At 23.0% G+C, this 12809-nt stretch overlaps 5 protein-coding genes and 1 non-coding gene across 6 annotated transcripts; 5 read left to right on the forward strand and 1 right to left on the reverse strand.

The window, feature by feature from the left end:
- Positions 1 to 427: 427 nt before the first annotated feature.
- DDB_G0275971 (hypothetical protein) lies at positions 428 to 2805 on the forward strand (the record flags this gene model as incomplete). The annotated part of the gene is made up of 3 exons (XM_638285.1): positions 428 to 766; positions 924 to 1097; positions 1219 to 2805. 3 exons carry the CDS (start codon positions 428 to 430, stop codon positions 2803 to 2805), a joined length of 2100 nt encoding a protein of 699 aa, XP_643377.1.
- Positions 2806 to 3630: 825 nt separating this feature from the next.
- Positions 3631 to 4606, forward strand: DDB_G0276007 (Rab GTPase; the record flags this gene model as incomplete). The annotated part of the gene is made up of 4 exons (XM_001134601.1): positions 3631 to 3849; positions 4008 to 4142; positions 4224 to 4413; positions 4512 to 4606. 4 exons carry the CDS (start codon positions 3631 to 3633, stop codon positions 4604 to 4606), a joined length of 639 nt encoding a protein of 212 aa, XP_001134601.1.
- A 531-nt stretch (positions 4607 to 5137) lies between these two features.
- rab1E (Rab GTPase) lies at positions 5138 to 5996 on the forward strand (the record flags this gene model as incomplete). The annotated part of the gene is made up of 2 exons (XM_638287.1): positions 5138 to 5172; positions 5381 to 5996. 2 exons carry the CDS (start codon positions 5138 to 5140, stop codon positions 5994 to 5996), a joined length of 651 nt encoding a protein of 216 aa, XP_643379.1.
- Positions 5997 to 7863: 1867 nt separating this feature from the next.
- DDB_G0276009 (hypothetical protein) lies at positions 7864 to 9633 on the forward strand (the record flags this gene model as incomplete). Its single annotated transcript, XM_638288.1, has 1 exon — positions 7864 to 9633. One exon carries the CDS (start codon positions 7864 to 7866, stop codon positions 9631 to 9633), a length of 1770 nt encoding a protein of 589 aa, XP_643380.1.
- A 1092-nt stretch (positions 9634 to 10725) lies between these two features.
- On the reverse strand, positions 10726 to 12060 carry DDB_G0276011 (hypothetical protein; the record flags this gene model as incomplete). Its single annotated transcript, XM_638289.1, has 1 exon — positions 10726 to 12060. One exon carries the CDS (start codon positions 12058 to 12060, stop codon positions 10726 to 10728), a length of 1335 nt encoding a protein of 444 aa, XP_643381.1.
- A 448-nt stretch (positions 12061 to 12508) lies between these two features.
- On the forward strand, positions 12509 to 12581 carry tRNA-Arg-UCU-3. The gene has a single exon. It is a non-coding gene; the product is annotated as a tRNA-Arg (tRNA).
- The last annotated feature ends 228 nt before the right edge of the window (positions 12582 to 12809 follow it).

The following is a 12809-nucleotide window of genomic DNA, read 5'->3' on the forward strand; positions in this document are numbered from 1 at the left end:
AATAAAATTTTTAAAATTATTATTAAATCCCTTTTTTTTTTTTTTTTTTTTTTTTTGGGGAAAAAAAAATTTTGGGGGTTGGGGATTATAAAAAAAATTTCCAAAATAATTGGTTCCCTTTTAAATTTTTAAAAGGGGTTTTCTTTTTTTCTTTTTTTTTTTTTTTTTTTCTTAATATATATTTAATATATTATGTTTAACTGCTAAATTCACCATTAAAACTACCATTTACTTTTTATTTTTTGTTATCCAAAAAAATAAAAGAAAAAAAAAAAAAAAAAAAAAAAAAAAATTAAAAAAAAAAAAAAAAAAAAAAAAAATAAAAAAAACATATAAAAAAAAAAAAAAAATAAAAAGATAATAAAAACATTTTAATAAAAAAAATAATAAAAAAATAGAAAAATTGTTATAGAAAATCACAGGTAAAATGAGTACCGTGACACCAACAACTATACCAACGACAACAACGACAACAACAAGATCAACATCACCATCTACAACAGGAGGGACGGGAGCAGTATCAAACTCTACACCAACAACAACAACAACAACAACAACGACAACAACAACAACACCCTCGGTTGGAACACAAAAATCTAATTTATCATCATCACTGAAAGGAGTTCCAATTTCACCTACTCCAACATCGCCATTACCAACACAAATTTTATCACCATCATCTCTATCATCATCTTCATCATCGACATTTTCATCATCATCATCATCAAAATGTACCAAAATATTTGTTGGAGGCATATCATGGAAGGTAACTAATTTTTTTTTTTTTTTTTTTTTCCCAATTAATTATTCCATTTTTTTTTTTTTTTTTTTTTTAATTTTGGTAGGTTTAATTAAAAAAAAAAAAAAAAAGTGCTAATTTCTTTTTTTTTTTTTTTTTTAAATAAATAAATAAAAAAATATAGGCAGATGAGAATACATTAAAAACTTATTTTTTACAATTTGGAAATGTTTTAGAATGTAAAATTATAATGGACTATAATACAAATAAATCAAAAGGATATGGTTTCATCACTTTTGAGAATGAAGATTCAATTGAAAAAGTTAGGACTTCAAATCTACTATTCATGGGTAAAAATGTAAAATTTCTTTTTAATAGAAACTTTTATTATTTTTTTAAATTTCCTAATTTTTTGGGAAATAATATTATTTTACTAATTTTCCACTTTTTTTTTTTTTTTTCTTTTTTTTTTAATAAAGATGAATATCGGAGATCCAGTTAGAAAACATAATGGTAGTATTGGTTCAAATAATTTATTTAATGGTGTTTCAATGAGTAATGGTTATATTGGTAATGGTGGTATTATGAATGGAAATAATGGTATTAATTATAATGGTCATCAACAAAAGTTACATCATCATCATCCACATGGTCAAATTATTTATGATCCACAACAATCACCATCACAAACACAACAACAACAACTTCACCACCTTCATCATCATGGACCTAATAGTGGTGGTAATTCACCGATTTCCACATCTCTTCCATCTTCGACATCTTCAACTCCAAATATAATTTCTGCTCATCATTATGGAAATTCAAATGGAAATTTAAATAAAGTAATGTCATCATTTAGTTCATTTAATATTAGTGATAATTCTTCAATAAATAACAATAATAATAATAATGGTAATGGTAATGAAAGACAAAGTGCAAATAATACTACTATTGGTGGTGGTGGTGGAAATAATCACAATGGTGTGAATAGTGAAAATGGTAGAATACTTTCAAGAAATAACCATAACCATAATAATAGCAATCATATTAGTCATAGTCATAATAATCATAACCATAATCATACTCATCATAATCATAGCAATGTTGGGATTGGTGGTGGTGGTAGTGGTAGTGTTAGTGGGAACATTCACAATCCAAATTTATTAATTGAACAGCAACAGCAACAACAACAACATCTACAGTTACAGCAACAACAGCAACAACAGCAACAACAACAACAACAACAACAACAACAACAACAACAACATCCATATACTCAACAACATATGATGAATGGTGGTATTCAATATTATTATCCTAGTCCATATGGTGAGCCATTTTATCAAACTCATCCTCATCACCCATCTTATCAAATTTCATACCAAAATGGGCCCCCAATGAATACTCATCATCCTCATATCCCACATCACCCACACCATCCTCATCAACTTCCACAACATCCATCACATCAGCATATGCATCATCCACAACACCCACATCATCCATCACATCATAATGGTAATGATATAATTAATGGAGTTGGTGGTGGTGGAGTTTCAACCAATGTTGGATTAAGTGGTAGTGGTGGAATTGATAATGAAATTGACTTAATTCAACAACAACAGCAACAACAACAACATCAACAACATCAACAATCACATCAGCAACAACAACAACAACAACAACATCAACATCCAATACTTCAACATTCAACTTATTTTAATACATCACCACAACCATATATCGGAGGACATCATCAATATTATTCTTCAATGTCTCAAGCACCACCATCAATTCCACCACCACATTCATTATCTGGTCAAAATAATCAACCTCAAATTGGCTTTGATTCTTATTCTCACCATCATCATCATCATCATTATCAACCATCATCACTAGCTAAAGAAAATGTTAAAACTAACAACAATAGTAGTAGTGGTGGTAGTAGTAGTGGTAACAACACCAATAATAACAATAGTAATGCTGGTGGTGTCACAAGTAGTAACAGCAATAGTAATACTAAAAACAACCTAAGCAACAGTGGGAATCAAATTTACTTTCGTTAATAACACATGTTTGTGAATCTAAAAACTCTGATAAACGAGGTCGTATCTATTTAATTTTAATTTTTTTTTTTTTTTTTAGAAAAAAAAAAAATAAAAAAAATAAAAAAAAAAAAAAATAAAAAAAAAAACTTGTGTAATATAAAAAAAAAAAAAAAAAAAAATAATCACAAAAAAAAATAAATAAAAAAATTAATACAAAAAAAAAATAAATAAAAAAATTAATACAAAAACAAAATAATATGGACGTATGATTCGTTTTTTACTTTTTTTTTTTTTTTTTTTTTTTTTTTTTGGGAAATTGAAAAAAATTATGATATTTTGGGAATCTAGATTTTTTACCACCAAAAAAAAAAAAACATTCCATAGAGTATTTTTTTAAAATTTTTACCCACCCGCGATGTTTTAATTCCACCAGAAAATAACTTTTCTATTTTTTTTTTTTTTTTCAATTTTTCAATTTTTTTTTTTTTTTTATTTTTTGCATTCAAAAAAAAAAAAAAAAAAAAATATCAGAAGTCACATCATCAAATTTTTTATTTCCTATTTATTAAATTATTTATATTATATTAATTTGTTTAAATTTTAATTGGACCTGTTTTTTTTTATTTTAAATTTTTAAATTTTAAATTTTTTTTTTTTTGTATCAATAGGATAAAATTCAAAAAAAAAAAAAAAAAAAAACAAAAACACAAAGAAAGAAAGAAAAATAAAAATAAAAAAAAAATAATATTAAGAAAATAACAATAAATAAAAACGAAAAAAAAAAAAAAATAATAAATAAAAGAAATAAAATTATATGATGTTGATTGTAATAGATATAATAATATGAGTTATCAACAATCAAAAGACCAACAACAACCCCAACAACAACAAAAATATTTAATACCAGTAAAATGTGTACTTATTGGTCCAACTTTTTCAGGTAAAACAAGTTTAGTAGTTAGACTTGTGCGTGAAACTTTTAGTAAAGAATCACAACCAACTGTAGGAGCAATGTTTTTAAATAAAACTTTTCAATTCTCAACTCATTTTATTAAATTAGAGGTAATTAATTTTATTCCCTTTTTTTTTTTTTTATTTTTATTTTTTTTTTTTTTTTAAATCATTTCCAATTAATTTATTATTTGATACTAATATTATTTGATTATACATTATTTTTTTTTTTTTAAAAAAAAAAAAAAAAAAAAAAATCCGTTGGTCAGGTGTGGGATACTGCAGGACAAGAGAAATTTAATTCATTGGCTCCAATGTATTTTAAAAAAAGTAAAGTAGCAATTATTGTATTCGATTTATCAGATAGACAATCATTTGTTAAGGCTAAAATGTGGAATAATGAAGTAATGTATCTTTTTTTTTTTTTTTTATTATTGTTTCAAAAATTAATAATTAATAATAATGTACTAATTAAATAATAATAGTTTAAAACACATGCAACAGAACCAGCAATAATGATATTAATAGGAAATAAATGCGATTTAAATAAAACAGTTTTACAATCTGATATTGATGATTTTATTAGAGAAGAAAAAGAAAATTCAATTGATTTCACTTATTTTGAAGCTTCTGCTAAAGAAAATACAAATGTAAATAATATATTTGAAACAATTGGTATGTGTTATTATTTTATCATTTCGATTATTTGAAAAAAAAAAAAAAAAAAAAAAAAAAAAAAAAAAAAAATACTAATAACAACATAAAATAATTAGCGGGTAAGATACCATGGAAAGAGGAAATTAGAGAAAGAACAGAAGCACTTCAAGTTTCACCAGTAATAAATAAAAAAAAGAAATGTTGTAAATAATTTTTAAAAAAAAAAAAAAAAAAAAAAAAAAAAAAAAATAATTAAAAAAAAAATTAAAAAATAAATAAAAATAATCCGAATTGGTTTGAATATTCACTGTTATCCACATTTATGATTTTTTTATTATTTCTTATTTTTATTATTAAAATTTTTATTTTCAGACTAATTTTTTAAATCTTAATAGTTTGATTTCTAATCACTTTTTTTTTTTTTTCTTTTTTGGTTTGTAATTAAAAAATCTTATATTGATAAAAAAACAAAATAAAATGAAATAAAATAAAATAAAATAAAATAAAATTGACACCTTCTTTGAAATCATTTTTTATTTTTTGTGATTTCATATGATAATATTCTATGAAATTTTTTTTTTTGTGTCTTCCTAAAATTTTTTTTTTTTTTTTTTAAAAAAGTTTTTTTTTTTATTACAATTCAATTGAACAATTGTTATATTCTTTTTTATGAATATATGTAAATAAATATATAAATTTTTACCAAACTTTTTTTTTTTTTCCCTTTTTTTTTTCAATAAATATGTCAAAAGTCCAAACACAAATTTCTGATTATGAGTAAATATTTATAGAATTAAAAAAAAAAAAAAAATTAAAATTAAATTAAATTAATATTAATTTAATATAATCTATTATTATTATTATTATTATTATTATTATTATTATTATTATTATTATTATTATTATTATTATTATTATTATTATTATTATTATTATTATTATTATTATTATTATTATTATATTATTATTATTATTGTTGTTAAAGTTTTTTATTTAAAATATTAGTAATTGGTGATAGAGGAGTTGGTAAAAGTAGTTTAATAGTTAGATTTGCAGATGATAATTTTACAGATTCATTTATTTCAACAATTGGTGTTGATTTTAAAATTAAAACAATCTATTTAGAAGGTAAAGCAATTAAAACTCAAATTTGGGATACGATGGGGCAAGATAGATTTAGAATGGGAAATAATAATTCAATCTTTTATCGTGGTGCACATGGTATAATAGTTGTATATGATGTTACAGATCAAGGTACTTTTAAAAATGTTGCTCAATGGTTGGGTGAAGTTGATAGATATGCACGCGAAGATGTGAGTAAATTAATTGTAGCTAATAAAATTGATTTGGTTGAAAAAAGAGTGGTTGATTCTGATGTTGCAAAATCATTTTGTGATGTTTATGAAATACCAACTATTGAAACAAGTGCAAAATATGCAACCAATGTTGATGATTGTTTCATTTTAATGGCTAAAACTATTAAAAATAGACTTGAACAAATTGAAGCAGAACCACAAATTCCTCAAAAACCAACTCCAACTATTAGAAATGCAAATAATAATAATAGTTTTAAAAAAAAGGAAACCTGTACAATTAATTAATAAATATATTTTTTTTTTATTATTATTTTTTTTTTTTTTTTTTTTTTTTTTTTTTTTAAATTAATTTTATAAAAAGAAATTAAAATTACAACCAAACATTTATTTACTTTATTATTTTATAACTTTTTTTTTTTTTAAAATAAAACAACAATTGGTATTGATTATTTTTTGTAGTTATAAAACCTTATAAAAAAAAAAAAAAAAAAAATTTGATGGTTATATTTTTTGAACTTTTGAAGACAAGTGTTTGCAAGTTAGAAATTAAAAAAAAAAAAAAAATTTAAATACTGTTTTTATTTTTTAATATTAATAAAAAATTATAAATTAAAATTTTTTTTTTTTTTTTTTTTTTTTTTTTTTTTTTCTTAAATCCATCAAAATATACAAGATCTGTCAGCATATCCAAAATCAAGTAAGTAAAAATAATAATAATTTTATAATTATAAATAAAAAATAAAAAATAATAAATAATAAAATATAATAAATAGAATAGATTTGGATGTCATTTTTTTTTGATACTATATATTGATTGTTGATAAATAATACTAAATATTTAAATGGTAGATATAACAATGTCATTTTCACAATATTAAAATATAATTGTTTTAAATATTCTTCTTCAAATTACTCATTAAATTTACAAGTTACGAATAAAGAGAAGAAGAAGAAGAAGAGGAGGATGAATAAAAATAAAAAATAATAATAAGAAGAAGAAGCAGAATAAGAGGATATGACACTTGGGAAATTTCGAATATATTATCCAATAGTTGCAATTATTATATTATTAGATAATTTATTCTATATTACTCAATTGTTCTATCTTCCTATACTCATCCTTCTTCTTATTATTATTTTTATTTTTCATCATCTTCTTTTTTTCTTTTTCATTTTCTTGTCCACTTGGAAATTTGAAGAGAAAAGAAGAATATTTATAAACAGTTCCGATTTTTCTCACTTAAATTGTCTAATATTGTTACTGGTTTTAGTGAATCTATTAAAGAATGTGTTATTGGAAGTTATCAAAACACCAGAATCATTTAGTATTATGAAAAACAAATCATTTAATCTTCACAATGAATGTTATTGTTACAATAGTAATTCAAAGTCAATGTTTGCTTGTGAAAAAAGTAAAAATAATATCCAATAGTATTTTTTTTAATTGTTCATTTTCTATTATTATTTTTATTATTATTATTATTATTATTATTATTATTATTATTATTATTATTATTATTATTATTATTATTATTATAATTATTATTATTTTTAAAAATTACATAACAATTTTTATTATTTATTTAAAATTTACTTATTGAATATTTGTACAACAAAAATGGTAAAAGATCATCAATCCCAGTTTCCTTCAATTCATCAAAATTGAACTATGTAATATATGGTGAATATAGGTATTAAAATTGAAGATGTAATAAAGTTACTCTATAAAATTAATAGATATTAAATATGCATATTACATTACTAATTATAGTTGACACACATTTAAATAATATAATAATAATACTGTCAACTCATTATAAATAATATAAATACTAAAGAATAATTTTATTAACAATATTGAATATCATAAATATAAACTAATATTAAATAAAGATAACAAAGTATTATTCAATTATATAATTATTAATTATATATATTTATAAAGCTAACAAGCTTTATTACATTTGGCGACATCGTCTTTCAAAAAAAAAAAAAAAAAAAAAAAATATATTATAAATATAAAGTTATCAAATTATTCAATCAATTAAAATTTTACATTAGATTAAATTTAATTTAATAAAATCTTAAAAAAAAAAAAAAAAAAAAAAGAAAAAATTTAAAAAAAAAAAAAAAAAAAAAAAAAAAAAAAAAAATGAGTAATAATGAAAACGTAATTTTTTCGGGTGATGGAAAAGGTTTATCATTTCGTAAATTCAAACACTTACTCTTATTAATTCATGGCGAGGAAATATCGAAAGCTGATATTATTAGAAAACTAAGAAACAATGCATTGGAATATGCCGCAACATTGGATACAGACTTAACAGCAATGGAGATAATTGAAGATCTTAAAGATGCTTTTGGTATTGGTGATAGTGATGATTTAACAGAATTAACAAAGTTGGGAGAATATAAATACAATACATTAGATATATTAATTGGTAAATTTCTATCAAAATGTTCAGCAGTTGATATTTCAGAAAAGTTTAAAATACAATTGTTTTATTCAGCTGTTGGTACTGAATTGGGTATTGAAATTACAAAATGTGCACCAAAATCATTAAAAAGAGCAATAGATATTGCAAAGTCTTGTGAAGATGGTTCAATTCGTATCAAAGGTAGATCAATGTACACTGGTCAATTAGTTGCAAAGACGTTGCAAGAATTTGGTAATCAAAGATATCTAGGTTCGGGTTCTGGTTATTCTGCAACATCCCCTCAATATGTTACATCTCAAAACGAACAACAATCAATTGAATCTGAAGAAATTTCAACACCAATTTTTAAAAATCAATATTATAATCGATCACCACAAATGTCACCACAATCATCCCCTTATAAAGCACCACAAAATCAAGTAAATTCAATCACAAAATTTTGTAAATATTGCAAAAAGAAAGGTCATGTAATTCAAGAGTGTTGGTCAAAAGATAAAAATAATAATAACAATTACAATAATAGAACTAATTCAATTACAATGGTCAATAATAGTACAATTAATTCAATTGGAATAGATAGTATGAATGCAGCTTTATTAATAAATAATAAAAATGTTAGAGGTTTGATTGATACTGGTTCATCACTTACTATTGTTTGGGAAAGTATTGCTAAAAAGTTAAAATTAAAGATTGAAAATAAACAATATTCTGTTAAATCAGCATCAAATAATGAAATCAAAATCATTGGAATAAGTAACACAACAATTAAATTAGGTAAAGCATTGGCTAGAGTTAAAGTTAATGTTGTTAAAGATAATGATACATCAATTGATTGTATATTTGGCATTGATACAATAATTGGATTAAATTTAGTCATTGATTTTAAAGAAATGATCATTAAGAATCTTGAATTCAATGTTGGTACCAAATTAATATCTAAAGAAACCCAACCATGTATACAAACTATATTTAAAACAGTATCTGATTATTCAAATAATAATAATAATAATAATAATAATAAATCATCAAAATCAGAATTATTAACAGATACTGATCATTTAATTGAAAATTTTAATTCTCATCATATACTATCAATCAAATCGTGTCCAACTATTGAAGAACAACTACCAATAGATTACGATATTCCAGAATTCTTATTCCAAGAACCAATAGATTCACCAATAACATCAAATTTACCATTAAAATCAATATCATTAAATCAAACAGAGAATTCAATAATTAAATCACAAATAACCTCAATTCAACCATTAATAAGAAATCCATGTACAAATTTATCAAGATTAGATTTTGCTCATAATTTCGCCCAAATTGTAAATAATAACCTCAAACGTCCTTGTCTCATTAAGGATAATCTTGGTAAAGACCAATTATCACAAATTAATAAAAAAAGTTTCTCGTTCAAATATTCAAGTAGGAGATTATGTCTATTTACAATCCACTGTTGGTCCAGTAAAGCTCAATAAATCTTGGGAAGGTCTTTTCAAAGTACATGAGAGAGTTAGCGATTTAAAATTCAAATTAGTATTGGATAATATTAAAAATCATGATGTGTTTTATATTAAAAGATTGAAAAATTTTTTTCAACTAAAAGGGGGGGATATGTAATAAAGTTACTCTATAAAATTAATAGATATTAAATATGCATATTACATTACTAATTATAGTTGACACACATTTAAATAATATAATAATAATACTGTCAACTCATTATAAATAATATAAATACTAAAGAATAATTTTATTAACAATATTGAATATCATAAATATAAACTAATATTAAATAAAGATAACAAAGTATTATTCAATTATATAATTATTAATTATATATATTTATAAAGTTTTTTTTTTTTTTTTTGAATTGGATAACGCAATTATTATTTGCTTCTCCTTGAGATGCTAGATCTCATTTTATTTTTTTTTTTTTTTTACAGGGTCTTTTTGATTAAAACATCTTTTTTGTCCAAACTTTTTTCTAAATCTTTTTTTATTTTATCGTCTGGTTCGTGATTGATGTTTATGACGTATTTGAATTGTTTTTTTTTTTTTAATTGAGTTTTATCCACAATTTCGCTTATTTTTTGTAGGCATTTGTGTTGCTTAATATTTGTGGTGTTGTTTGTGATTTTCATTTTATTTTCTTTCTATCTTTTTTATTTTTCTGATTAACTTGGGTTTTTTTTTTTTTTTTTTTTTTTTTTTTTTTTTTTTTTTTTTTTTTTTTTTTTTTTTTTTTTTTTAATTTTATTAAGAAAAAGTAACTGAAGTGAATTATTGTATTTTTTTGAGATGTTTTAGGAAAGTTTCTAATTGCGGGGTGTTGAATGAATGATTTTGTGACAACCCCTTGTCTTGTTTTTATCAATTGGTGCGTGGTGTGTTATTTTGTTTTTATATTGTTGATTTATTGAGTAAATTTTATTTGTTTTTATATTTGTTTCAGTTAGAAGTGCTGCGTCCAAGCTTGTTGTTGTCTAAAACGGTGTTTATTATGCTGGCAGATTGGATGGTGTTGGATCCTTGGACGTTCCAAACACATATTCTTATTGTGTTTTTCTTTATAGTTTTATTTGGGGTAGATTTTTATCTACCTTTTGAAGTTTCTGGTTTATTTTGTCTTCTAACTGATCTTTACTTTGTTCGTTGTGTTGTTGGTCTTGTGTGTTTGTGGGGTTTTTTGATTTATTGATTTGTTTTAGAATTTCCTTGTTGAAGTTGTCTATATCTTCATCCATTTTTGTTTTTATGCTTTTTTGTCCATATTCACCCAATTTTGGTTTGACTGGTGTTTTGTTGGTCTTGTTTGTTTTGTCTTGTTGTTTCTTTTTTGGTGTGTTTAACAATTTACTTGGTGAATCGATAATTTTCGATGGTGTACCATAGGTTGGGCTGAAACTCATGATATGTTTTATTGGAGAGGAGAAGAACCATTGATTTGAAGGGATTGAAAGTGGGAATTCTATTTTTCTTATTGCATCAGTGTTTGGGCTGGTGAAGTCGAAGATATCATTTACCTCTCTAAGTTTTTCTTCCGTTGTTAGTCTCTTTGTTTCGCCGTGTTGTTTTATTGGTGTATTGTATGGAGATGGTGGTTCAATAGGTTTTTCTGATTTTGTTTTAATTTCTTGATTTTTTATCGATTGGGTATTGATCTCATTCTCTATTCTTGTTAGTTCATCTACGTTTTCTAGTGATGCATCTATTACCTTTTGAGCTGTATCATCTAGGGCCATAAATGTTTTATCATTAGATGAGGAGGTGATTGGTGGGATAATGATTGTTCTTTTTCCTTGTTTTGGTATTTGTTCTGATGTAGATTTTGGTTGTTGTTCATCTGATTGTTTTTTATTTTTGTTTTCTTCTTGATTTTCTGGTAATGAGGTTTGATCTCTCCATCCTTTGTTGGAGTGACCAATTAATGTTAGATTGTCTAGTTCAATGATAGTGTCAAATTCTTCTACGACTCTTTTCACTGTTTTGATAATTAGAGTTTCGCCTTTAATTTCTGATTTAATTAGTTTACATCCTTCATTTTCTATTACCCATTCTATTTCTGTGAGTGATTTATACCAATCAAAATCTGTATACATATTTTTTGGTCTTATAGTGGTTATAAATTGTCCTTTTAATTCTGCATCAAACATATTTACAAAATAGATTACTGTACTAATACTGTCTGTGAGAATTTTGAATGTATTATTACTTTTGATTAAAACATCTTTTTTGTCCAAACTTTTTTCTAAATCTTTTTTTATTTTATCGTCTGGTTCGTGATTGATGTTTATGACGTATTTGAATTGTTTTTTTTTTAATTGAGTTTTATCCACAATTTCGCTTATTTTTTGTAGGCATTTGTGTTGCTTAATATTTGTGGTGTTGTTTGTGATTTTCATTTTATTTTCTTTCTATTTTTTATATTTTTCTTTAAAAAGTTAAAAATCTGGAAATTTTCTGATTAACTTGGTTCCCAGGTTTTTTTTTTTTTTTTTTTTTTTTTTTTTTTTTTTTTTTTTTTTTTTTTAAGTCTTTTTTATATGAAAAATGAAATAATCAAAAAAAGAGATTGTTGTTGTTGTTTGTTTTTTTTCGATCTGATTATTTTTTGCTTTTTTTTGAAAATTTTGCTACGCAAAATTCTCAAAACGAAACAAATAATAAATTACAATAAAGTAAAAAGATGGCTTTTTAAGATAGTTTATTTATTTATTTATTTGTTTTTTAAGTCTTTTTTATATGAAAAATGAAATAATCAAAAAAAGAGATTGTTGTTGTTGTTTGTTTTTTTTCGATCTCCTATATATTTATAAAGCTAACAAGCTTTATTACAAAGAATTCATCAAAGCCCGTTTAGCAAAGTTGGAATTGCGGCAGCCTTCTAAGCTGCAGGTCGTGGGATCGAGACCCACAATGGGTGAATTTTTATGGGGAGAAAAGCAAAATCGTAGGTTCGATTCCTAGTAAAAAAAATATAAAAAAAATATAAAAAAGGTTCGATTCCTAGTCCTCTAATTCCAACAATTACACCACCAATTAATTATTAATTACCTAATCTAAAATAACATACCATTTTAAATTCTCAAAAAGTAAAAAACCTAAAATAAATAAATAAAAATAACATACTAATTGTATACTACAATAGTTT

This window comes from Dictyostelium discoideum (genome assembly GCF_000004695.1).
Source record: "Dictyostelium discoideum AX4 chromosome 2 chromosome, whole genome shotgun sequence".
Taxonomy (NCBI): Eukaryota; Evosea; class Eumycetozoa; order Dictyosteliales; family Dictyosteliaceae; genus Dictyostelium; species Dictyostelium discoideum.